At 46.3% G+C, this 27,088-nt stretch overlaps 1 protein-coding gene across 4 annotated transcripts in view; it reads right to left on the bottom strand.

Moving 5' to 3' along the window:
- WDR7 (WD repeat domain 7) overlaps positions 1 to 27,088 on the bottom strand; it is a 107,196-nt gene that overhangs the window by 32,189 nt on the left and 47,919 nt on the right. For all 4 annotated transcript variants that reach the window (XM_051642445.1, XM_051642443.1, XM_051642444.1 and 1 more), the window contains 2 exons: positions 15,976 to 16,197; positions 3,315 to 3,501 (listed from right to left, as the gene is read on the bottom strand). In XM_051642445.1, coding sequence (XP_051498405.1) covers positions 3,315 to 3,501; positions 15,976 to 16,197 — 409 coding nt within the window. The remainder of the gene's footprint in view (positions 1 to 3,314; positions 3,502 to 15,975; positions 16,198 to 27,088) is intronic.

The raw sequence follows: 27,088 nt of genomic DNA on the forward strand, positions 1-27,088 counted from the left end.
CTGAGGAAATCCTACCTGCTCTATAAAACTGGCAGTGTCTGCCTGTGTAGAGTGACAGTCAGAGCCCTTAACTCCTGCAGATGGGTGATAAAATGCATACAAGGTCTGAAGACAGCCCTGGTCAGTGCCCTGCTGCATGCAGCATTTGAAATGCGCGTGTTTATAAACAAACATTTGCAAACACATTTGTGAAGTAAAACTCAGCCATAACAGAGCAGTTTTCAGAACTGTGGGATTTGAAACCTGTGAGTAAAAGTGCTCGTGGCATTCAGTGCTACTGCTGGGAGTCTGTGACAAAAAGAGCTAACTAAAAATAGAAAGTAAGCAAAAAATTGGAATACATAGCTTAAACACTTGGCAACAATGCTTATAATTAAGATATTTGTGATCATAAGGGCATTCTACAGTCTCCTCTGGTGCAACATAACCAAGCAGTGCTCACCGTGGTGTAGCAAACACCAGCCTTAGAATAAAATAGAAAACTGGCTATTTGTCAAAGGATTATTACCTTCTTTTTTTACTATCTAAAGTACCATTAGTAGGGCTGTGAGGAACACCACCTGTAAGCTCAGCAGCCCCTCCTCTTCCTGTGCACAGTGTTCCCTGGCTGCCCAGAGCTGGTTCCTTCCCCTTTAGGGCACAACTCTGCTCCCCATCAGCCTCAGGACACTCCCCAAAACCCTGCAGACACCAGCAGTGCCAGCCAGCAAAATATTACCTGGTGGAAAGCCAACCTCTGCATCTGGTGACAAGAAATACAGTAACATTCATTCCTCAGCAATCAATGATGATGACTGCAGCAATTTCAAGCAGGAGATATTTCTTTTTTCCTCCCAAAAAGCCTTGCCAAGGGGGCAGCCCAGAGCAGTCAGCCCCTCTGCCTTCCGGAATCAAACTGCTCCCCAGCCACCAGCAGTCCCTCAGGCACCAAGTGGCTTACAGATTAACACTTAAGGAACTCCACTAATTGAAACACTACGTGGAAAGCACCACATCAATTAAAAACTGGGCATGAAACATGTTGTAGAAACTCAGGGAATGTCCTCAGGGTGCTCAAGATGCCAGGTGTACCAAGTGCTAGAGCAGGAGCTACGTACTTGCTGAGTCCCAGCTGGGGACTAATTTGCTGCCATGCAAGAGTTGTGTACCTAGGAATGAAGATGTGGCCTCAGTATCTGGTACTCAGCACTACTAGGGATCCACTGACACTTCTCAAGGCTTTCCATGAAAAGCAGAAAGCTTCCAATAGCTTTCAAAGCCAGGCACACAAAGCACAGCCTCACCACTTCGCTTCATACCCACAACCTACTCTGGATGCTTCCTGCAGGGACTTCTTGTTTTTTATTTATTCATACACAGAAATCAGAGCTTCTCCTTTTGCACGCTTAAGTGGTTGGCTTTTAAGAAGAAAAACTAAAGGCAGAAAAAAAACCTGTTCAGATGGAATTTCAGATGAGAGGATCAGCTTTACAACAAGCAATAATAAAAATATTGCAAAACCCTTTCCTGTGCAAATAGTCCTGTTGTCAGTAAAGACTGGCCACGTGAGGATTGTGGCCCCAGTGGAAATTTGTGATATTTAAGCCTGAGATGGTAAAATTCATGGATCCTCAATGAAAGTGCTACTCCTGTCCTGCAAAGCTGCACACATCAAAACCCCCCAAATATTACTATTCAAGGTCACCATTACCTAACACAAAATGCCTTAAGAAAAAGATGGTACCTTTATTACAGCAGTCATCCCAGTGACTTTACTTCTGCATTGAGTAGTAATTACTTGATTTAGCCATAATTACTTGATGGCACCACTGACAGAACATGGCACTACTGAGTGTAACAACTTGCATGCATCTGTGTGTAGACATAACTAGAAGTTGTACAGTTAGAGTCCTGTTTAAGAAATGGAACAAATACTCACTCAGAGTTCCACGTACAAAAAAAAAGCACAGAAAAACCCCCAAGTATTACATTTTTTCTGTGTATTTTATGTCAAAGTGTCAGGCTTCCTTATGAAATCTGCCCCCCTCCCCAACCCCAATTACAAATACCTAATTGAAAGAAGATTTTATTTCAAAGAGGTTAGAAGGCAGGTACACAACAGCAAACCATATAAATCTTGATTTAGGACACTTTAATAAGTTGTCCTCTGACCCCAGAGACAGGCTGTGGTCTATTGAGTTTATGATTTCTTAGCAACCCTTAAATCTACAAGTTACCTCGATGCTATTACTAGTGATGCTGTTGATAAAATAACCACCTTCTCCAAAATGTGCTTTCCAAACCAATTCACATCCTGATGGGATGGGTTGGTAAAACCAGGGGGAAAAAAAACAAACCGTGTATTTACACATCAGTAGGCAATCCCTTCTGAAAATACTATTTTTTAGAGCTAAGAAAGGGTAAAAAAGCTATTGTGGTAAAGACAGATGTTTTGGATAGGAAATGTTTCACTTGCTTCTTTTCTCAAAATTCCTTTCAATATGACAGGAAGATCAAGTCTGTGCAGCCCTGGCAGTGCCTTCCAAGCCTTTGGTGTCTCCCAGCTCTCATGGGGTGCCTGCCCCTGCCACCAGAAGCCAGTGCCCCCACGTCCAAGTGACCCCCTCCTTCCCAAGACCACCCAGTGGAGCTGCCTGGCGTGCCAGCCAAGCCAGGCTAAACAGGCTTGACACAGTCAGGCAGCTGGTGCTGGTTCAAAGCCTTGAGACAAGACATCAGTCCTTGTCACACCCTCCTGCCAAGTGCCACAGCCACCAGGACTGGAACCAGGTCCTGCCAAACCTCCACCCACAGGCTGGAACCTTCTCAGCTTGCTCAAGGAAGTTTTGGCTGCTCCATCCCTGGAAGTGTTCAGGGCCAGGTTGGGATGGGGCAAAGACCCAACCAGTGGAATGCTTGGGAAATGCAGTCTAGTTTTCAGGCTAAGTTGATTTGTTGTCCTGGGGCTTGGAGCAACCTGGTCTAGTGGGAGGTGTCCCTGGGGTGGAACAGGATGAGCTTTAAGGTCACAGAATTGTAGATTCATAGAACCATGAAGGTGGGAAGGGACCTTAAAGATCACCAAGTTCCAACCCCCCTGCCATGAGCAGGGAACCACTAGACCGGGTTGCACAAAACCTGATCCAACCTGGCCTTAAAAACCTCCAGGGATGGGGCACCAGCAACCTCCCTGGGCAACCCCTTCCAGTTCCTCACCAAGGGAAGGGTGAGGAAGGTCCCTCCCTCAAGGTGCCCCCCAGCCCAAGCCGCTCTGGGATTTGGTGACCCTGGGACAGGACACGGAGGGTTTGCGGGGGAAGGAACGAGACACCTACTTGGCCAGCTGCTTCTCGGCGTCGGCGCAGAGCTCCAGGAGGCCCATCAGCACGGCCGAGACGTCCATGTAGGGCTCCCAGACGGTGAAGCCGCGGCCGATGAGGTCGATGGCCGTCCTGCGGATGGTGCTGTGCGCGGGCAGGCGCGGGCTGGGCGGCTGCAGCAGCAGGAACGTCAGCGCCTTGCCTGCGGGCACAGCGGGGCAGGGCAGGGTCAGGGGGCAGCTGCAGGAGCAGCTGGCCTCCTCCCTGGAGGAGCACAGGTGCTCCTGGAGGCTTGTTCTCCCACCCCAGGTCGCAGGTGTGGGGACTGCCCAAAGACGGGGAAAGCCAGACACGGTCCTGTGGAGGGGAACTGCTGGGTTCATCGTGCCCAAGACTCCCTCTGCCACGGCTTTCCTGTGGGACCTGGGCTGGCAATTCCACCGCAGTCCTCAAACATGGACACTAAGGGCACTCCCAGAGGCAGGGGACACACAGAGGGAATGTCCCTCTAGAGATACTCCCCATACAGCTGTAGGCTCAGCCAAGTGGTACCCATGCTCCCCATCAGCCCAAGGAGCAGCAGGAGGCAGGGAGGCTGCTCCAGCACACCCCAGCACTGGATGGATGTGCAGCCTGCCCCCCACGCCCCCCAGCACTGCTGCAGCCCCCCAGCCTCTGCCTGCTGGGATTTCAGAGCATCCTCCCTGGCACTGCTGCTGCTGGAGCACACCAAGCACAGGGACCTGACACAGACAGGCCCATGCCTGAAAGTTACACAGAGAACTCAAAACCAATCAAAATGGAAAAAATAATTAAAACATTCCCCCTTCAGATGACACTTGCTAAGAAAACCCTGACAATCTGATACAATATTAACACAGGTAATAAGCTTTCAGACAAAAAAGGCACATCATTTTGAAAGGATGTCTAAGAAAAACCAAGCTTCAAAGATTAAGCTTGGGAAAATATCAGTTTAAGGAAACCATCCTGAGATTACTCATTTTTTAATCAGTACCTTGGCCACAGCCAGCAGCAGTTGGTGCTAGATGTGCTTAACTAAGAGAGAAACCACCAAAATCAGCCACCAAAGCCAGCACAGCTCCCCACCCAACAGCTGCTCCTGGCCACACCTGCCACGTGCCTGCCCATGGTGGGCTCAGAGCAGGGGGCACAAGCCTTGGTTAAACCCCTGGGCTGCAGCATGTTGACCTCACCTCAGCAGCAGGCAGGGGTGAGGCTGCAGAGCCCTGAGCTGGCTGGGGACACAGGCTGCAGGAACCAGGATGGCTCATGTGATGCTGTCACCTTGCCCTGAGCCCCTGCTGACAGAGCACCTGAGCCGTTGGAAAAGACCTTTAAGATCATCAAGTTCCACCATAATCTAACTCTTATCAAACATGAACCCAACTCCACCAAGTCCAGTGCTTAAACCATATCCCTGAGCACTGCATTTACGCAGGTTTTAAACACCTCCACCACGTCCCTCAGCACCACATCTACACATCTCTTAAACCCCTCCAGGGATGGAGACTCAACCACCTCCCTGGGCAGCCTATCCCAGGGTTTAATGAGCCTTTCAGCAAAGAAGTTTCTAATATTTCTAATAATTCTTCTAATAATTCACCTTCTTGTCCTGTTGGTGCCTGGTATGAGGTTGAAGGGAAAGGGCACCAAGCAAGCCTGTCACCTGTAGCACACAGGAAAGCCAGCAACAGGCAGGCTTTTTCCAGCCCATTCACACTAACTCTTTGCACACGTGTACCACAAGAACTGGAAGTTTTTTCTCAAAGCACATAGCTGGCCATGAAGCTCTAGCTTGCATGACTTTGATGTCCCAAATACAAGAACCTTATTAAAAATTGTGACTACTTGACCATTACCACAATGAAAGATGTCCTGCTTTTTTCCATAGGAATTCTCCCAGCATTGCTCCTGCTGACACTTACCTTGTGTATATTCAGCCAAGGAAAAAGATGAACTAAACAAAAGTCATTCTGCTGCCCGTTTCTCAGCCTGGACATCTTTGTTTAAGCTTTGACTTGGCTTAAATGAACGAATTAATATTGACAAAAACATCAACTAAGCTAATGAGTTGTTAGTTAAGGCAATAAACATGTCACATTAGAGTCAGCGCAGTAAAGAGGTAATTAGCCCTGCAAAAGTTCTGCTGATCAGGGCTTTGCACTTAACCTGGGAGCCCACCAGGCAGGGTAGGAGCAGGAGTAGAAGCAGCTGGTGGCACCCTGAGAGCAGCACTCCATGGCTCCTCACACAGAGCTCCCAGCACTCCATGGCTCCCCACACCCAGCTCCCAGCACACAGGCACACGAGCAGCTACTGAAAGGGGTTTTAGTTGAGGTTTGGGCCAGCACACTGACATGACAGAGAAGATCCTACCAAACCCAAATGCAACTCCTCCTGGACCCAAGCATTGAAGTGCTGTCTCCACTTGGGAGAGAGACAGCCAGTCTGCCAGGTCTCTGGAACTATTTCTATGTGTCCTGATGGGAGATGCCCCACGATGCACACAGACACCCTCAAAAGCTGCTCCTAACCTGCCTCCTTCTCCATCTCTCTCCTTGAACACTGGTTTGAGTCTGTGATCCCTTTGCCCTTTTTATCCATGAAAATGTGAGCTGAGTGCCAAAGCTTATCCGTTCTTCCCGATGCACAGAGCCCCTTGGATGCCTACCATGTCTTTCCTTGCTCCATCTCAAGAGCTTTAACCACATCCCATCCATCAGCTTTGCTACCTCCCCTTCTGCCCACTGATTTTAAAAAATTAAATAATTTGCTCAGGAAAATCAATAGCACAGGCATGAACTAGACACTGATAACTCTGATTCCCATTCTCATCATTTGCTACCAGATCAAGTTGCAACTAAATCAAAACGATGGACTCCAAGAACATGATTTAACCTGCTTTGCATCTTGTTCTGATTTGATGTAAACAAGGAAACAAGAAGAAGAATCCCAGCTGTAGTATTTTCAGCCTGCCCCCTCTCCCTGTCTTTGTGGTCACAGTGTTTTTGTGCAAGAAATTAAGCCAAATTACCACCCTTTCTGGGTGATTTTTTTTCTGACTTGACAAACACCTGTGTGAAATGCCACGAGAAAGACAGAAATATGAATTTGCATAGCTGGGTTAAAAATCCATAGCCCTTAAATCCCTTCCTACCTCTAGTGCAGTGAATTTTTATCACATATCTCCTCTCATCTTTCAGACAGTTATAAAGCCACAGGATATTTTTAGACCTAAATTAAAAAATAACTGGTATTATTTGAAGAATTTTTTTCTAATGAATCAAAGATGAAAAGATTTGATTTTTCCCAATATCACTCAATGTCAACTTTCCTGGTTTTCATTAAATTACTTTTTGGCATTTATTTGTTGGCTCTTAATATCATTCTGACACTTAATTCAACTGAACTGACACTGGGAGAGTCTTCCTTTTTGCTAATGATACCTGCAAGCCATTTGAATATTGTTTTAAATAAAGTTGGAATTAGCAATACTGTACATTTAAAATGACATTCCTGACTTGCTCTAGGTCCTTCTTATTCATATTGAAAAGGTGAATATTTGTAAAGCACAAACAAGAGAGGATGGGCAGTCGGAGCCAGGTTAGAGGTGGTTTTGCAGCACACACCAGTGGGACACTGCCACAAAGCCAATTCTGTCCTCAAATGTCTAACAGCCTCTCAGGGATTTGAAAATGGGGATGCTTCTGCAGCACATCTGCAACTTGATTTGCTGTGTTGCACAGTTCTCATTTTTTAGCAATACATGACCAAAATTAGCTTGCTCTGCCTCATACCTGATCAGAAAGGACGACGTGTCCTTGACACTCTTAAAACTTTACAACACCATAAATGTTATTTAATCTGAAAGGGAACATTTCCTCCATGTTAATTACCCATGTAAATTCTGGAAATTTAACAGAGGTTTAACAGGCCAAAAGAACCCACCCCAGATGCAGTAAATCCCCAGCACTTCTATGAAACAGTGCAACATAAATTGCTTTTTACATGAAGTGAACAGACAGCCAAGAATATTCCTAAGGGGGCCAAACCATCACTGCCTTGTTCTGAGACTCTATGAGATTTTGCATAATCTGTTAGAAAGGGGACAAAGGAAAAAGAAGAAAATGTTTGTAACAGCTGGTTTCCCAGGCTTTTCAGTCTAACTCTGGCCTGGTTAAACCACCCTAACAATGCCATTTTTCTTCCTCTCAAAATCTGCAGTGGGGGAATCAGATGTGAAAGCCAGATCAATTCTGCTCCAAGACAGTAAATGAGTTTTGGATCAGACTTGCTTCAATTTATGGAGAGAAACCAACTATGCTGGCTTCGATGCATTCTTCCTCTAACTATGAAATTTTATTACAGTGCTATAGAAAGAGTAAACTATCATTATTTTAATCCAAAATTTGTTTATAATCTAGCAGGAAGAAGAAAGCCAATATGACTTGGGTCATAACTGTGCATTAAACTTTGTATTTTCATTCCTATTAATTGCATAATTCCATTAAACCCTGCTATCTGTTTTAATCTAAATTATATAATGTTTTCTAAATAAAGCCATCTCATAAAAATGATCATAATTTCATAGGAAGCAGCTGTTTTTTCCATCACAGGGCTGACCAAACTCCATGTTGATCTTCAAAGTTCTCTCCTGTTACACATAATTCTAACGAATTTTCTTGAGCAGGCTGAACAACTCACGACCCGTGTAATAGTGGAAGATGCCCAACAGCAATGAAATAACACAACTTGTAGGAGTCAGGGATCACCACTTAACCTCCTCAAAGCCCCCAGTGCTTAAGGAGCAGCTCCAAAGAGGATGGAGTGTCTCTCTTCAGTAGGAGCCAATGGAGAAGACGAGGGGCAGCAGCTACAAGTTGCACTGTGAGAGGTTTCATATTGACAGAAGAAACAGGTTTTTTCACAATGTGAACAATCATTCCCTGGAAGAACCTCTGCAGGGACACAGTGGAGTCCCCATCACTGGAGGTTTTCACAATGTAATTGGACATGTTGCTAGATAGTCTCATCTCCTCTCCCTTTCCCACAAAAGGCTGCACCAGACCATCTCTCAAGGTCCCTTCCAACCTGGGCTGTTCTGTGATTCTCTAATCCCTACTGCTGCTCCCCACATTCCAACTGGCCATGGACCATCATCTCAGAGACCAACCCCCACATGACAGTCAAGTCCTACCCATTTGCATTGATTATGTGCTCCTGGGCTTCAACATTTCGGATATGTTGAAGCATATATATAGCAAAACATATCTAAAGCAAAAATAAAGGAAGGAATTCAAGGCTAACAAGGGATGTATAAATTGAAGCAAGACCTTAGTTTTGTTTTTACACTGCAAGTCCTCAGCCCAGCCAGCTGCTCAGTGATGCAGCTCCGTGGCCTGCAGGGAACCTGCACGTAGAAGATGCAGAGTTGGAAAATAACACTGATACAGTATATTAAAAATGAAACTCCAAAACCTATGGCTGCACATAGACACTCACACACATGTGAAGAGAGGACAGGCCATTCTGGATTAGATAAAAACTCCTCATCCAGTCTCACCACCATAAGCCACTGATAGAGTAGCTATTGGAACAGTTCCTGGTGCAGACAAGAGACCTGCCCTCAGCACCCTGGCTGCCAACTCCCCAGCTGTGAGCAGTCTGGACTGCACTAAGGGCTATACCTTTCAACCCTACACTTGCTGGAGTTCCCACTATTCCTGGATTCCCTACCAACACTGAAGGGTGCCACCACCTCCTAGCACTGGGCTCCCCAGCAGTCCCACGTGAGCCCAGGGAGCAGGGGGGTGAGAGGGAAAGGGCAACAGAGTGATGGGTTCCACACATCTCCTACTCAGCACATCCTTCCTTCTTCCCAACGAATCCAAGAGCTCCCAGCAAAGACTATTAAATAGAAAAAGGTCAAGAGAAGCTCTAGAACAGTTAAGAGAAATAATTTCCAAGAATTATAACCCTAAGCATTCATCAACCCATCCATTGTAAACCCAAATCCCTGCTGGTTGTCTCAAAAGCAACATTATGCCAATTGTTCTTGTATATTTTCTTCCACATTTCTCCTTCCTAAAATGAACAGGTCCAATACCTCACAGGTGTTTCCTGGGTTGGTGATTATTCCTATCACACTACCTTTAAGACAGTAAATCTTTGATTCTTCTCCTATTCTTTTATGGTAAGGATGCTTGGCTTGGCATCTGCAACCCTAATGAAGGCATAATGTTAATTGGTACGATGAATTTAATTAGTTTCTGAGTTTCTCTTCATCTCACTCATTACAAAGGCAAGCACAGGCTGATTTATTGACTTGTCATGAAGCAGCAGTTCATAAAAAGTTATTCTGAAGTGTTCCTTTTAAACATGCAAGCTATTGATTGACAACATTTGGGCACTATTTTCTTGGCTACAGATTGCACAGCAAAAAGCACACGGAGCTTTGGTTTTCCCATTTGGCATGCCAGGAATACAGGATTTTTAGTTGGTAACCTTACATGTAGATAATGGAATGGAACCCCCAAACACTGGTTAACATTTAAATGCAGTTTACCTGCTGTGTCAAACACGATCTCTGAAGGTGCCATCAAGAGCAGGTATCAGCCATGTCAAGCACAGCAAAGGAAAACTAGGATATGCACAGCACTGGCAGCATCAGTTCTGCTTCTCTGACAATCAGCTTAATGAAAAAAGAGCAAAATATCTGTAGAGACAAAAAACCTAATAGATATTCTTCCAAAATTCCCACCTAAATGCAGAAAGGCCTATTACAGAGACTGTGTTTAAAGATTCCAACACTCATAGGCAAGGCCAGTCGCTAAGGGCAGTCCCCTGGGGAGCTGGGGAGGAGGTGACAAGTGGTTGCCAGCTGCCACTGCCTTGGGGTGGCACCTCAGCAACCCCAGCAGGTTGCCCAGTGCCCAGAGCCACAGGCCACTGCTGAGGGATCTCTCCAGGGTGCTGTTTCAGAGGAGTGCAAACACACAAACCCTTGCAGGTCTGACACCCTCCTGGCCAATGACCAGGGCTGGTCTGAGCAGGGCTCTGGACAGCTGAGACTGGAAGGAAAAATACAGTATCTTGAATGTTTATTACCCCAAACAGGCTGTCAAAGCTCAGAGTGGAGCCTTCACTGAGGGACGTGTATGGACCAGTGGAGAACGTGACTGGCAGGGACTTGTTTGGTGCTGAGCCTTCCCCAGAGTCCAAACACAAAGAAGAGAGGTTTTAGTTCACAGACATACAGCCCATTACAACAGGCAGGGTGTTAAATATGCAGGACTGAAGTTTCTGGTTAAAACCACATAATTCCAGTCAACTCACCTTCTACAGGATTTGGGGAGAAAAGGTGAACTTCATTTCTAAGATTTGATGTTGTTGCTAAAGCCACAAAGAGATTTAAATTAGGGCATAATATCTGCCACAAAGATTGACTGTTTCCTACCATACAGATTGACTTTTTTCTAAATATTATCTCTAAGGCTAAGATAGAATTTTTCATAAAACACTATTTTTCCTTTTTTTTTTTTTCCCTTCAGGGACAAAATTCTGCCTGAGACACTGACCTAATCACACCAGCTCAGGAAAAAAACCACAACACTCTTTAGACTCACTAGCAGAGTGAATTTCACAGCTGACTGAAACGTGCAGACCCCAGTGAAGGCACCATGTCACCAACCACGGGATCCACCCAAACCCGAGGGGCTTCCTGCAGTCCTGACAGAGAAACATGGCACTTCCCTGGGCTGGTGGGGAAAATAAACCTGTCCCTTGCTTCTGCCACACTGCTGTGGGTCTGCTCTTGGGTAAATTAAGTTCCTGAGCCCGTGTGCCTAATGTGCTCTGAAGGGCTGCTGCTCAGGTGCTCCTCTGATTTATGGCTTGGGAAGGGCCGATCCCTCTCACTTGGCTGGATTAATTGCTGCTGCCTGCCCAGCCAATCAGCTCCTCTCCAGGTGCATATAATTAGTGGGGAGCAACCTCCTCCTCTTCCTTCTCCCAGGGCTGTCCCCTTCTTGCTGGAGTGGTGACTTAAATATTTTCACAGAACAGAACTACTGGATGAAGAGAATCATAGCATAGAATCATAGAATCCCAGGGGTTAGAAGGGACCTCGAAAGATCACCCAGTCCAACCCCCCTGCCAGAGCAGGGTCACCCAGAGCACATCACACAGGAACGTGTCCAGGTGGGTTTTGAATGTCTCCAGTGAAGGAGACTCCCCAGCCTCTCTGGGCAGCCTGTCCCAGGGCTCTGTCACTCTCACAGTAAAAAAAATTTTTCTGATATTCACCTTAAACCTCCTGTGCTCCAATTTGTATCCATTACTCCTTGTCCTATCACTGGTCATCACTGAAAAAAGCTTAACTCCATCTTCTTGACACTCACCCTTTACGTATTTGTAACCATGGATGAGGTCACTCCTCAGTCTCCTTTTCTCCAAACTAAAGAGACCCAGCTCCCTCAGCCTTTCCTCATCAGGGAGATGTTCCACTCCCTTCTCTTTGTGGCTCTGCCCTGGGCTCTTTCCAGCAGTTCCCTGTCCTTCTTGAACTGAGGGCCCCAGAACTGGACACAATACTCCAGATGCGGCCTCACCAATGCAGAATAAAGAGGTAGGAGAACCTCTCTTGACCTACTAACCACACCCTTTCTAATGCACCCCAGGATGCCATTGGCCTTCTTGGCCACAAGGGCACATTGCTGGCTCATGGTCATCCTCCTGTCTACCAGGACCCCCAGATCCCTTTCACCTACACTGCTCTCCAGCAGGTCAGCCCCCAACCTGTACTGGTACATGGGGTTTTTCTTCCCCAAATGCAAAACTCTACACTTGCCCTTGTTGAATTTCATCAGTTTTTTCCCCGCCCAAGTCTCCAGCCTGTCTAGGTCTCTCTGAATGGCAGCACAGCCTTCTGGTGTGTCAGCCACTCCTCCCAGCTTGGTGTCATCAGCAAACTTGCTGAGGGTACATTCTGTACCCTCATCCAGGTCGTTGATGAAGATGTTGAACAACACTGGTCCCAGTACTGACAAGAGACCTTAAAAAAGGTTACAGGGCACCTCATGGAGCAAAAAATCCCGTGTTCAGCCAGAGCTTCACGTTTATCTCATGCTAAATTCTGTTTTCAGATGAAATCCTTTTGGGAATATATGAAAGATATGAAATACATCACTATAAAGAAATACATTATAGTAATACAAGAATTGCAGACCAGAAAGCCATGTCCTGGGCTGCATCAAAACCAGTGTGGCCAGCAGGGCCAGGGACGCCATTCTCCCCCCTACTCTGCTCTTGTGAGACCCCACCTGAAGAACTGTGTCCAGTTCTGGAGCCTCTGACATAAGAAGGACATGGAGCTGTTGGAGAGAGTCCAGAGGAGGCCAGGAGAATGATGAGGGGGCTGGAGTAGCTCTGCTCTGGAGACAGGCTGGGAGAGCTGGGGTGTTCAGCCTGGAGAAGAGAAGGCTCCAGGGAGACCTTAGAGCACCTTCCAGTGCCTGAAGGGGCTCCAGGAAAGCTGGGGAGGGGTTTGGGACAAGGGCAGACGGAGTAAAACTGGAAGAGGGGAGACTGAGGTGAGAAATCAGGAAGAAATTCTTTGCTGTGAGAGTGGTGAGACCCTGGCCCAGGTTGCCCAGAGAAGCTGTGACTGCCCCATCCCTGGAAGTGTTCAGGAGCAGGCTGGAAAAGGCTTGGAGCAACCTGGGCTGGTGGGAGGTGTCCCTGCCTGTGCAGGGGGGTTGGAACTAGATTATCTTTAAAGTCCTTTCCAACCCAAAGCAGTCTGTGATTCTGTGAAACCCCAACCTAACAAACTTCACATCCCAAGTCATCCTGTGCTTGCTCACTCCATCTGTGCCTCCAGCAGGGTAAAAATGGATTGCAAAGCCACAGTGCACCTTGAGAGGTAAATCTCTAACACAGACACAGCTCCAGCAGCAAGAGAAATATTGGGAAGATAAATATACTGCTTGGAAAAGGCATCCCTAGGCTGCAGGGATGAGACCTTCAGCAGATACTACTGAGTAGTGAACCCTGAATATTGGGCAGTAAATCACACAAAAAAGCAAAAATCCCAAACTGAGGAAAATAAAACGTGCATTATCTCATCCACTCGGTAGGGCAAGGGCCCTGTGCTACAGACCTGCCCCATGAGCCCCATCACACACCAGTTATCCCCCCGTCCTTCCAGCTCTGCTCCCCAAGCTGTGCCAGTGCTGTCCCACCCTTGGGGTGGCAGCGCCCTGGGGAGGGCAGAGACCCCAGGTGGGCACAGCCCCAACGCCAAGGCTGCTTCTCAACAGCAGTGCCCTGCTTCAAACACACATGTGCTGAACTCCCAGTGTCACTGGCACTGCATTTGCCTCATCCTAACCTGATCACCTAACTGCTTTGGCTGAGGGTTTCCACAGCCAGGGCTGGGCAGCCTCCAGGTGACTGCTCAGAGGTGTCACGTTTCACAGACCTGACAGGGGAAGTGTCTTCACACCAGGCAGCACGACCCCAAACAATCATCTAGACATGTTTATTTCTATTTCTGTCCAGAAATTTCACTTGCTTGCCCTGCTGCCCGACAGGCAGGCAGGTCAGCTGCTAGGAATTTGGGACTTTGTAATACAAAAAAAGGAAAATGGTTTCATGAGCCTGCATGAGGAACCAAGCCACTGCCTGGTGGACTGAATCCAGAAACCAGCAGCACTGGAGGGACTGCCCCTGGCCATGTAACATGAGACCCTGGGATTTGGAAGGAGGTCTGTACAGGGAGCCTGCAGGACCCATCTGAATAACCCAGAGCTGTGAACATGCTGTTGCATATGACACCGAGCTAAAGGGCAAAACACTTATCATTAATAACTATATTGGTGGCAGATGCTTTGAAAAATACACTGCAGTAACAACAGGAACAAGGATTTTCATATTCAGGACAGAGCAGTCACTCAGATTTATCAGGCCATTAACTTTATAAACACAGCGTTAAGCTGCAGTTTAGGTGTGATGTGGTGCATCTGTAATGAGAAATTCTTTGGGTGGCATTTTATAATTAAATATCTCATGAACTATTTGTAAGGTCAACAGAGATTAATGCAGGATGTCAGGCAAGGTCACTGCCTGGGTTTCTAGAGAATTCCACCCTCTCAAAAAGGGTCACAGTTATTATTTTCTTAACTACAGTAAATCACAATATGCCCAATTTATACAGCAAACACTCCGCATGCATTAATGGTATACATGAAGAAGTCATTAATTTTGATAAGTTATTTTGAAATAGAAAATAGGGTGGCTTTGGGTTAGGTGCAATTTCTCCCCTTACTCTGGGTAACTCCCAGCAGGCATTTCAGTAGAGTTCATCTTGTAGACATTCCCAAAGACTTCCCCAATTTTGCCCATCTCAAAAAACACAGCTTAAGAATACTTCAAGACCTACCAAATACAAATCCAGAAGACATCCTAAAACTTCTAAACCCCTCAAATACATCATTTTCCCCAAAGCTCAGCATTCTCTGCTCCCTCACTCTCCTCCCTCAGTTTTCCTCTTGCCACTGAGGAAACCCTGAACTCGTCTCAGGCTTCCCAAGCTGCTCCAAATGAACACACCGAGGTCTGAAGAAATTAGCACTGTTGCTATGCTCAGATTCTCCAACTCCACTTCCTCTGCTTGAGCAAAGTCCCTGGGAAAGCAGCAAGCTCCCACCTCTGTGCAACACAGCATCGTACTGGGGGTTCAGGGCAGGAGACACCAGGTCAGCAACACTGACTTTGACCAAGTTCTTACAGCAAGGGCTACACGTAACACATGAGGAAGAACATCAAGCCTATTGCTAATACCGTCACCAACCAAAATTGTAACCCAGTACCTCCTGCATTTTTTCCCCCTCCAACTAGTTTTTATTTCTCATCTTCCTCTAGCTCTTAATCCACTTCAAATAGTACTTTATGGCCTTGATCTAAATTTTCAGCATTTAACACCTCAAGCTTCCTCCACATTCAAGACTGAATTTCAGCCTATCAGCTGTGTAGTGTTTCTGAGATTATGATGAATAGGGGTTCAAAGCTGGAGCTCAGAGCTCTGCTAAGCCTACTGCAACAGAAATAGCAACCAACATTAGGAAGCACTTCCTCACAGAGAGGGTGATCAGACATTGGGATGGCCTGCCCAAGGAAGTGGTGGAGGCACCGTCCCTGGAGGTGTTGAAGGAAAGGCTGGATGTGGCACTTAGTGCCATGGTCTGGAGATCTGGTGGTGTTGGTCATAGGATGGACTTGATGATCTTAAAGGGCTTTTCCAGCCTTGCTGCTTCTGTAGAAATATAAAATTTTTCTGCAAAAGTTGGGTCGAACTGGAGGAGGACACAGGGTATCAGGACCTCAGCAGAAGAGCTGCCTGATGCCAGAACACACCACGCTGGCTCTCCCCCATGGTGGCTGCCTTCTTGGCACCACTGCCAAGCCCTGGTCCAGTCGCCAGCTCTTGGCAACCTCTTCTTCTGCTGTGGCCCAACTGTACCTTCAGCATCGCTGATCTTCACCCTCCCCAGTGAACGGATATTTTAAATGAAGCGGTTTGTACTGAGATGGAAACACCGCCCCTCCCTGCCCCAACCACCAGAGCGAGGGAAAAGGAGCCTCCCGGGTTACTCACACGTGTGCCTTGCCAAGGAATAATTTGATCCACCACTAGTCAAGCCAAAGCCCTCGGGAATCTGGCTGGAGCTCCGTGGCCGAGTGAGCAGCTTCGGCGGCTCGATCTCCGCCCCGAACTCGGCCCCGATGACGCCCAGCAGGACGATGGCCGTGGCCTGCTTCCTCCTCTCCTCGTAGGACGTGGAGGTCTTCTTCATCTGAGGGAGGCCGGGCAGGCAGCCTAAAACCACAAGCAAGAAACATGAGAAGAACCAAAAGCAGGGATTGCTCTTTCTGCTCCAAATGACACCGTGCTTCCCAGAGGACGTACAAGAGGTTTCCATGTAAGTTAAGCCAGGTCTTAAGGGCTGTTGCTGCCCTTTCCAGGAGCTCTGGCTGCTGGAGATGATCCCATTTTACTTCTCAGAACCTACAATGCACCGTCAAAGTCTAAATATTGCAAGGTGTGTCCTCAACAACACCCCCCCTCCAGAAACTGTCAAAAACTCAGAGAAAAAAAAAAAAGAGCCACCAGAAAATGCTCTGATTTCAGGGTTTTATCTGTTTGGTTGATAAAAGATCTGTGAGATTCTCTGCCTGTCTGCTTTTTGTGAAAGGGGCTTTGTGGTTTGCTTCTTGTTAGCTTAAATTTGCATGAAAAATTGTAATTAAAAAACCACAGATTTTTAGGATAACTTACTTGTATTGCATAGAAGTATCATTTTGATTTAGGATCCATCACCACATTCAGAGTCTTACTAGATTTGAGCTACCAGTAAATGCTATTAAACCAAACTAGTCTCTTTGTACACGGAGATGTTACACAGGGCATTTTAACAAACATTCTTAAAAACAGTGACAAAACCTTCCTGTATCATGAATTTTAACCCAAACAGAAATGTACATTGTTAGTCTAACACAGCCCAGGGGTTTTGAATTTCACTCCACAGATGAAGTTTATTTATTATTTTTTTTTTTTAAGAAGAAATTGACTGGGATGAAAACACTGCATTCAGTTACCCTGACCAGTAGGGTTTGTTTTCACCTCTAATCCTAATTCACAGGGTGCTGGGAATTATCCTACCATGTGTTCCAAAAAAATAAGGAAGCCTTAGCTCTTGCCACAGCGTGTTCTCTGTGCTGGGAAGTCGGGAGGCACCACCTGGCCCCGAGTCAGACTTTTGGGCTCAGGGCTTAAGGAAGGGGGCATGAGTGATGTGCACGTTAGGTCTCCCCCTGCTAATGACATTCCCGCAGCTCCGCAGGAAAGGGAATGGGAAAGGGAACGTTTCCTACAGGAAAGCTACCCAAGATTTTGATCCCACCTTGGCGACTCATCCTTGCTCGGGCAGCCGCGCTGCGGCAGCGAAGTGCCAGCCAGAAGGGAGAGAACAAGGGGAAGCTCAACAATGGTAGGGGAGGAAAAAAACAAGGAAAGAAAAAAAAAAATCAATAGTAACCGCCTTCAGAGGAAGAAGGACGAAAACGGGCTCCGAGAGACAAAGCAAAAAATGCCCCAGTTTTAATGGTTTAGCGCTCGCCTGCCCCCGCCTCGGCAGCATCTGCACAGGGTCCCTGCGCAGCCCCCCCGGCGCCGGGGGGCACAGAGCTGCTGCCAGGGGCACGGCAGCCCCTGCCCACTCTGCTCCTGGGGGCCCCTGGTCCCCCAGCCCCCCCAGGGGCTCGGTGCCAGCGCCAGCTCCTCCCTGCGGCCGCTGCCGGCCCGGGGGCTCCGCCAGCGCCCCGAGTGACACCGCGGGGCAAGACGAGTCGGCACCGACTCCCGATCCAGGATGGTTTGATAGCATTTAATTGAGTGTCCTCCCCCGCTCGGCTGAGCGCAGCCCCGGCTGTGGGTTCGTGTCCCGGCGCGGGGCAGCAGGCGCGGGAGGGCGCGGAGCAGCTGCAGGAGCAGCGGCGCGATGCGGAGCAATCAATAGGGCCGGCGCTGACCCCGGCCGCGCCGCCCGCGGCTCCCGGGCCAGCAAGAAAGGAAGAGCCAACACATGTGCTGCTTCCAGGAGGAAATTAAACCGCGGGGGCACTCGCTGCGCCTCCCCCGCCCGCCTTTCATGCGATTACAGCGACGCGAAGTTAACCCTTCAGCAGATCCCGGCCCCAGGGGTTTCCGAGCATCCTTGGAACCGGCTTCTACGGGACTTCAGATCCCCACTTCAAACGGCAGACCCTGAACCGGTGGGCGTCACAGGACCCCCCAGAGACCGCGGCTCCCCAGGCTGGCCCTGCACAGCCCGTGACCGTCCCGGGAAGCCACAATCCATCCAGGATCCAGCAGGAGAACCTCATTCCTTGGCTGACCCCGCGACCCCCGCACCCAGATGTCAAGGAGATAACTCTTTGTTAGCCAAACACTAAATTCCGAGCAGAACAGGGTGGGAAATGCTCCTGTCTCATGAGCAGCCCAGCCCATGACAGCCCTCACCCCGCTGCTGCAGCGCAGGATTTTCTACCTGGAAAAAAAACTAACCCAAGGAACTACCAAAAAAACCACAAAACACCAAACCCAAAGCAAAAAGCCCCAGATCAATGCCATCCCAAACCTTCCCCCCAGCAACCCCCTTCCCCAACATCCCTTGACAAGAGGGAAAAGGAAAACCCTTCCACATTTTTGCCTTTACGTTCTGTTAATCACTAGCGGAACCACACGACGAGTTGCCATGATTTCCTACAAACAAACTGGCAGCCATTTGGGAGATTTTAAGCTGAAATAACATCTATAAAAGCAGTCCTTCCTACAGTTTCATTTGTCTCATGAAAATTTGGTATTTTCTCACAGCGACGTGCCTCCAGTTAATCATGCTAAAGGGTGACACAGAGATCCATTTTCCTGACAGGACGGTTGATCACCCTATCACAGTCAGAAAATTAATAACCCCAAATAGCTCTGTGTGGAAAACAGGAGCTACACTGGTGAAAGGACAAAAACCTTCTACATTTTAGTTATAGTAATAACACGCTTCTGGATCCACACACCAACAGAGAAACTCATCTTCTCTGTGCATTTACCCTGCTGGGTTTTCTACAGACAAAACGACCATATTCAATATTCCAACTTATCTCAGTCTTTGAGAACTTAACATCCTCAGCTGCTCGGAGGAGACAGCTTTACAGATTGCATGAAGCACATTTATGAAGTGTTTAAAATACAGGTAAAGTATTTCAGAAGTTTAAATTCTTTTAAAGGCAGTGAGATATTGATTATTTCATTTAAAAAGCAGTCAGAGAGTGCAGCCATGAGGTCAGGAGAAATTTAACAGTTTGAAGCACTTTACTAAATAACTCTAAAGATCATGTTAATTGGCTTTGCACAGTTCTTGAGCAAAATTAATTTTATCCTAGCTTACAATAAAAGGATTAAAAGGCAAATTAAGTTCTCCAGGTTTAACTGGAATAGGAATCAATGGATTTGAATTAAGGCTGAAGGAGGTTTTACGAGGGATGGAGCGGGAGCAGACACTTTACAGCTGCTGTCAGGTGCCCACCGAGGGTGCCCCTGTTGTATCAGGTGCCAGAGCCACACAGCAGCAGGTGCCAGAGCCATTTATTCCTCTCAAACAAACCAAGTGACCCTGTGGTGGTGTGAGGACCAAAGGGTGGCCCTGGCACCCCAGCCTACCCAAGCCCTGCCCAGCCACCAAAGAGCCACCCTCACAGAGAGACAGCCCATCACCCCGCGGGTTGTCATCACGTCCTGTCATTCACATATAAGTGTAATTGCAGAGATTTGGTCACAACATTGAACTTGCATTCAACGCTTTAGAGTGAAAGAAGGGAAGAGGCTGCAGTAGCCCCATTTCCATTGCCACAGTCCAGAGGGAATCCTGTCCCCAGCTCAAACCCAGCATGGATCACAGTGCCAGGCACATCACAGCCATGCTCTGCCAGCTTTCAGTGGCAGTGAGCCCCTCAAAATACATCATGTTCTGAAAATATAGACTATATTTGAAATTAATAACATGATTTGCTCAAGACCACAAATGTACTTCAAAACAAACCTTGCACCCCGATCTGGTATTTTGAGGGCACAGGAAAAAAAGCACCCAAAGCCCTCTTGATCTTTGTCACAGCTTGTGTTTCCCAGTGCTGAATCAGCCAGAAGTCACTACCCAGAGCTGAAAACTTGCCAACCCAACTCCACAAAAAGCAGCATCACTTTTCCCCCCTACCACATCCGCCACATCCCTCTCTCTGCATTTCTTTTGTCAAATTTTCTGTTTATTTCCAAAGGGGAGGTTTGTTACTGGGCAGGTTGGGATAAAAATTTATATTCTTCCTTTCTTTCCCTCTCTCTCTTTCAGACCTGAAAAATGTTGTTAGTTAAATTCAGAAATCCTCACAGTCCTTCCATCAGACACCAGGGAGGAAGCAAACACATCAGAACATGGTAGAGACAGAACTTGTGGGCAACAGCCAGTGAAACTGTTCACACTTGGAACTGTCACAGCTTCTCTGCACGGGACAGTATAAAAGATCTCACAAGAGCTATGGGGGGAAATGCCATTTTGCTCACATTCACCTTGGATGTCAAAAAAATTTAAATATTTCTCAATGTCAATTGCCTTCTTTTCTAACAGTAAATACATTTACATAATGCTCTGCTTGTGTCCTAAAAAGGAAATGGAAGAGACTTTAAGACAACCCTACACTCAGTGTGCCTATGAGAGGTATTTATCCTCACCTTTAACTGCTCAGGATTCTTCAAGCAGTCAAAGCCACACTATGGGTTTGCCTACATTTCTAGTTTTTAAGATCATCTACAGACAAATAATGAGAGTAATTTCAGCACCTCCTGAAAGCTTCCAAACCCTGAGAGCTCACAATAAAGCAGAACTGGAAAACACCATGAAGAAATAACAGTAACAGAAAGTGACCACGAGGAAAAGGCAGAACGACAGGAAACGATCTATTTTCTCTAACCTGATGAGAACTATGGTTACTGACTACTAAGCTCCCGTCATTAAAAGCGTGCTGATTGCTGGGAAGCACGGCCATTCCTACACACACAGCTCCCTCCGCTGGCACAGCAGAGGAGGCTCCTCCGGGAGCCCCCAGTGACCAAGGTGAAGGATGCTCGGGGATGGGACACTGGAGGCCCGACCCACCTCACCTGATCGTGCTCCTTGCACCTTGCTCTCAGCATAGCACTAAAAAATATTGTCACTCCACACTCAGCCTTTTGTTCATTGATAGTGAAAAAATACCTGCAAATAGGGGAAATTCCTCAAGTTGGGACACTTACCTCTTAGAAACCAGAGAAATTCCAGTGTCTTTGATATAATCTTTACGTAAGTGCAGACCAAAAGCTCATGGATTTTGTGAAACTAATTCCCCCCCCCATTAAAATCCTTCTTTTCCAACTCACCTGCCACCAGGAAAGCCAGTGTGGAGCAGCTGAGCACAACAGGGCAACCTGGCAGTGCAGTGGTTCAAAAGCCCAGCTGGGACTGCTGACTCTCAAACCTACTATTTCCTTTTGGTGCCTATTATGCATTTTTTTTACCATTTTCACCTTGGCTGTTTTCATAGTACTTCACACCAGGCTGCTCTAGGAAGCACATACGAGAGGGAGAATCAAAGCTGGATTCCCTACAGCAGCTTGCTCATTAAGATGTAACACATTTTGTAACCAATCTTTTTACTATTCCTCTAATTGAGACAAGAACTATAAAAGATTAAAACCAAACCACACTGCAGCATAGTTGAAATGCACACTGAATAAAATTCACTCAAGAAAAGAAAGACTTACAGGCACGTTACTGGCATGACAATAAGTATTTTAAAACTAATTCTCTTGCTGTGTTTTAAAAAGTTATCTGCTAAAAAACTATTAGTCAGGGCAGACACATAAGAAAAACCAATATATTTTATGAAAAAATCCTGCATTCTCACTGATAAAGGACATATGTCTTAAAAAAAACCCACATATGTGATTAGATAGTGAAAGAGGACTTGATAAAACCACCAGAAAATGAATTTAGGTAAGGATCAGCTCCGGAATAAAAGCAAAAGCTGTTTTTTGGAGTCTTTGTTTTCTTGTTCCTCCCCCAAAGCTCTCCTCCCTATTGGCAAGCTGAGCTGATTGATCTGGTAATGCCTGTCTTGCTCTTTTTGTCTCTGCAGCCAAGTATTGGAAATAATGGAGCTTTCTCACTACTGTAAAAACTGGAAACGTTTAAGCCTTCTTCTTCCAGCATTCCACAGGCCATCTCATAACAAATACATTTAATAACTAAATACCAGTAAGTCGCATCGCTTGGCATTATTAAAGGCAGGGCATTTTCTGGTTTGTTTTTTAACAATGTGTTGAGAAGCCCATGATGGTTTCACACAGGTAGCCAAGGGCAGCAGCTTCAGAAGAGGGGAGAACTAGAAAACATCTCATGATGAATAATAATATCTGTTAGGTAAGTATAGAACATAATTTTTAGAAAAGACTGTTGCCTCCACCAAAAAGATTTACAAAAACTGGGGCAAAAAAAGTTCCCCTTTGTTCAATCTTTGATGTCAGACCCTATCCCAAGTCAAAGGTCTGACCTCCCCAGGTGAATCCCTTTGGTTTATCCACATGGTGCACCATGAACACGTGGCATTGAAACATGGAAATGCAGCTGCTATTCAGCGGGGGAATTTTCAGGGAATCTGCTGGGCTGCAAGCACAGCCTGACACAAGAGCTCCCAGCAGCCTGAAGGGTTAAGGCACTAGATTTTTTTCCTGCATAGGTGGTGCTATTTTAAGCCAACAGTGTGTTTAAATCCACCCCAGTGGAATCAATACCGCACTGCTCCACTCAAGGTGAGACCGAATAAACCTGTCGGGAGCCCTGAGAAATAGGCCTTGCAGAGCACACTGAGTGCTAAGTGCCTTTCAGCCTAGAGACCTGCCATTAAATCATCATTAGCCATCATTCATTCTTCCTAAAAAGCTCAAGGCCCAGTCCCCAGCAGCGCAGCCCCCCAGCAGGATGGTCCCACCACTCCTCCCTGAGGAGCCGCCGTGGTCCAGCACCCCTGGGAACAGCAGCTCCCACACCCACCAGCCTGTTCCCATCCACTAAGCACACCCTAAAATGGTACAAATGAGCCTTTACATTCCTTGGCTTTACTCCGCAACAAGACAAAGGGCAGGCGTGCAGCACAGCTCCATTTGTGTCTCCCCATGCCCCCAGGACTGACCCAAACTGCTCTGCACCTTGGCAGAGCCCAGCCGCCCTGCCCAACTCCCAGGCTGCTCATGTATTCAGATTAAAGCTCGTGACAGATGAGGCATATTAATTACTTTCATACAGTTATAGATTCTTATCTGGCCTCACTGCAATTTTTTTTTTTGCAGTAGGAAGCATCGACTTGAGTGCCAATTATTCCTTTATAATGAGGCCACATGAAACAAGCAGCAAACTGATTTCATCTACCTACCTGCAGATGCTGAGGCTGCTGCCGGCAGTCCCTGCCTGTGAGGTGCTCACTAAAAACACCTCAACATGTAACAGCTACTGAATACCTGAAGCAAGAAAAGCAACAACAAATTTCATTTTCTGACACCCAGACATGGAGACTAACCTGTTTTCTCTTAGCAATAAGTTTTCCACCATGCTTTGTGAACTCTCTGCTGAAAGTGCCGCTTCATTCTCAACCCGCCAGCAAGAGATGAGCTGCTCTCTTCAGCTTCCGTGTGCTTTCCCCAACAAGCTCAACTAAGCAATCACCACCCTCACCTAATTAAATTCTGTTGGAAGCCATATAGCCCAAAGTATTAAATAACTTTAGGATAAATTTTACCAGTGACATTTGATTGTCTTACCACCCCTGAAAACCAGACATCAGCTACCCATCAACTGTCCCTGAACTCACTGTTTCAGATGTAGTGTCCTGCAATTCCCAGCAATCTGTCTCTCTCTTCATTACTGTCTACATAAACAAGTTGTGAATAAAAGTGTTTTAAATTGCTTTAATGTCACTTGTAATCAGAGAAGTTCTGCCCCACTGACAACCCGTGCCCGACACCCCCCATCAGAACAGCGGAGAATCCATTTTGTCTGTGACTGCTTCCCTGCTCTCAGCTCTGCCAGGAAGCAGCATCCTCACCCATTTTGTGCTCCTAGAGCTGCAGCACAGTGAAACATTCCCTCATAAAAGGAACAGCACAGAAGAGAAAACTCCAGTGAGCTACAACCGATTAGAAGGGCGGCTGCAAGGGGGACCTGGGGAGATCTAGGTAGAAAAGTGCATTTTCCACACCAGCGCAGCAGCTGTGACAGTTGCAGTGCTGCCAGACTTGCAGCTTTCTAAACGTATGTAACCACACCTCTGAGCATTCCAGTAACTACCACTGCATTAGACATACTTGGTAATTCCATCAGGAAACCAAATATCACAGCACAGTCAAATACTGCAGGAGTAACATTCAGATTAGAAGTAACTAATTTATACATAACCAAAGCCAGATTAACGCAAAAGATTTTTTTCAACAGCATTTAATAAGCTGTTAGTAAGAGACAATTAAAAGAAATTTATTGTCCAGTTCCAGATCTCTCCAGACATAGGGAAGGCTTCAAGAAAAATGGTACAAATCTGGACTTCACATTCTGAACGACGATTATTGCTTTATTGAAAGGAACATAAGAGTAAAACTATTTTACATTATAGTAATTTTGAAACCGAATGGCAACTTTTTTGATGCCTTATGAAAAGATCTTGTTCCTATTGGAAATCAATGAGAAGGCAGAAGAAATTAGATAGCTATGATTTGCCAAGAAATCAATAAGAAACAGAGCAATATCAGAACCCATGCTCTTTAACTTTTACATATTGAAGCTTGACTTGGACATGAACAGAATTTTAAGAATTTACAGGAGAAAACAGGTGAGGTGCCATTATGTTTTTCTGTCATATCTATCAGATCATGTCTGACAACTGAAGGTACTTTAAAGACCTTTCTGGTTTTGACAGATTGAAGTACATTCCCACTGTTTAAAGACAGAATTTAATTTGAAATTATTTAATGCATCCTGAAGAACAATCTGTAACACAAAAAAACCACCACCAAATAAGTACTTGATGCTCCTCCACACCAGCCACTGGCAGGAAGGGTGGGGGAGCCTCAGGCTGCCAAGTATCAAATCTGGGGGATCTGCCATGGGACAAAAACAGGTAGCCTTGAGCAGCACCCCACAGCAGAACAAGCTTTTCTATACAGAAATACTGTGGGGGAAAGGGAAGCTTCAGCAGCATAACAGAGAGGATTTAGACTGAGCTGAGGGCTGTATTGCATCAGGAATTTTTTCCCCCAAAATTAACTCACAAAGAACCACATTGGGAGACACATTCTAGAGCCTTCCCATCCAGCCTGCGCACCCTGGGCATGTCCTAGTATGACAGTGTAGGTGCACAAACACACTTCAGATCCCCCCTTGTGCCTACAGATGGAAAGGCAACTCCACAGGTACTGTCAAACACATCTTAATATTTATTTGTTGCTTGTTTAGCAATATAGGGACCCTTCAGACTAATATTCTTTAATAACCACACAAATTTTATTCAAACTATAGCAGACTTTCCCTTCCAGTGGGGTCATTTTAACCACACAGTGAAACCAACAACACTTAGTTCTCATTTTCTGCTTCTCTGTCCCCCAACACAGGTAAAATCTGCCAACCCAAGCACCTCCTGGAAAGGCAGGTGAGGAAGGAGGTGGCGGCAGCCCCAGGACGGGGGTCCGTGTGAGCTGAGGTGCCTTGCCCAGGAGCTCGGGATGAGCTGGGGGGATGTGTGTCCCTGGGGAGCAGTTCCCAGCCCAGCAGGGAGGGTGATGGGTGTCCCTGGGGAGCAGTTCCCAGCCTGGCAGGGCAGGACCCAGTGCTGCCCTTCAGCAGCACGAGTTGCAGTGGGCGCCGCACACAGAGCACGCTCGATTTGGCTTTCAGTCAATTAAGCTTTAAGCTGTCAGCAAACAAGACTTTTAAGTTAATTTTGAATCACCACAAATCAAGTTGAAGGTTGTGAAAGGGCACGCTCACATGCCAGCATGAAAAAAGGCAGTTTAATTGCCTCTGAATAGATATTATACGCTGCAATTGGCCCATTGAATCTTAGATGATCCATTTATTTATCAAAGTGCAAAGACTAGTAAAAGAATGAAGTTTATGAGCTTCGTCATCTCTTGCATGTAACTAGGTGAAATTAAAGGTTTTCCATAAAAAGGTGCTATTGAAATGCTAATCTTTTAACACAGTTCAATATGTTTACACTATATTTTATTTTTGACTACTTCCAGCTGTCCAAACTACAGCTGAACCATGAAAAAAGCTACTTCCAATACAACAAGGTATTGCTTTTTTTTTTTTTTAAAAAGAAAAGCCTTCCATCAGGTTTCTCATACACTGTGTAGATCACTGCTGATTTGAAACTGTTAGTTTGAAAACCTGACTACCCAGAAGAAGGTTATAAAAATGTTATAAAATGCTATAAACCCAGCTGCCATTAATACATGTCACAAGAAACTGCTATAAAGTTCACACCAGACCTCAGTCTTCATGAAAAATACTTTTCTTTAGAATAAAACAAGCTCAGACAGCAGCAAGAGATCTTCAGAAACTCAAAGCTCTTTTCATAGAACTAGTCAGGTTGGAAAAGACCCTTGGGATCACCATGTCCAACCATCACCCCTACTCTACAAAGTTCTCAATCATCAGTCCACCTAGAAAAACTGCAACACAAACTAAGGAAATACTGTTTTAAAAAAGTAGCAACAGGCCTAATCGATTTTAAGAACAACATTGCCAGACTTTGTTGTGACTGGTCCTATGCTTAAATACACAGCCCAAGGGAAGGGGCAGGTTTCTTAAAACAACACCTACCCACACACAAACACTGAAGTCTACACAGTTACAATGAACGGACACAACGTCTCTTTTTTGTAACCAATCCCAAGAAGATGCTTCCAAACCAGCTACAACTCTTCACTTGCCCAATGATGCAGGATTTTGATCAGGTGATGCCCCTCCCTTCACATCCCACCCCACTGATGGGGCAAGCAGCCCCTGGGGAATTCCCAGCATGAGCTTCAGGCACCTGCAGGACAACCCTGGACCCTGATTTCCTTGAGATACTGGACA

This window comes from Apus apus, chromosome Z (assembly GCF_020740795.1).
Source record: "Apus apus isolate bApuApu2 chromosome Z, bApuApu2.pri.cur, whole genome shotgun sequence".
Taxonomy (NCBI): Eukaryota; Metazoa; Chordata; class Aves; order Apodiformes; family Apodidae; genus Apus; species Apus apus.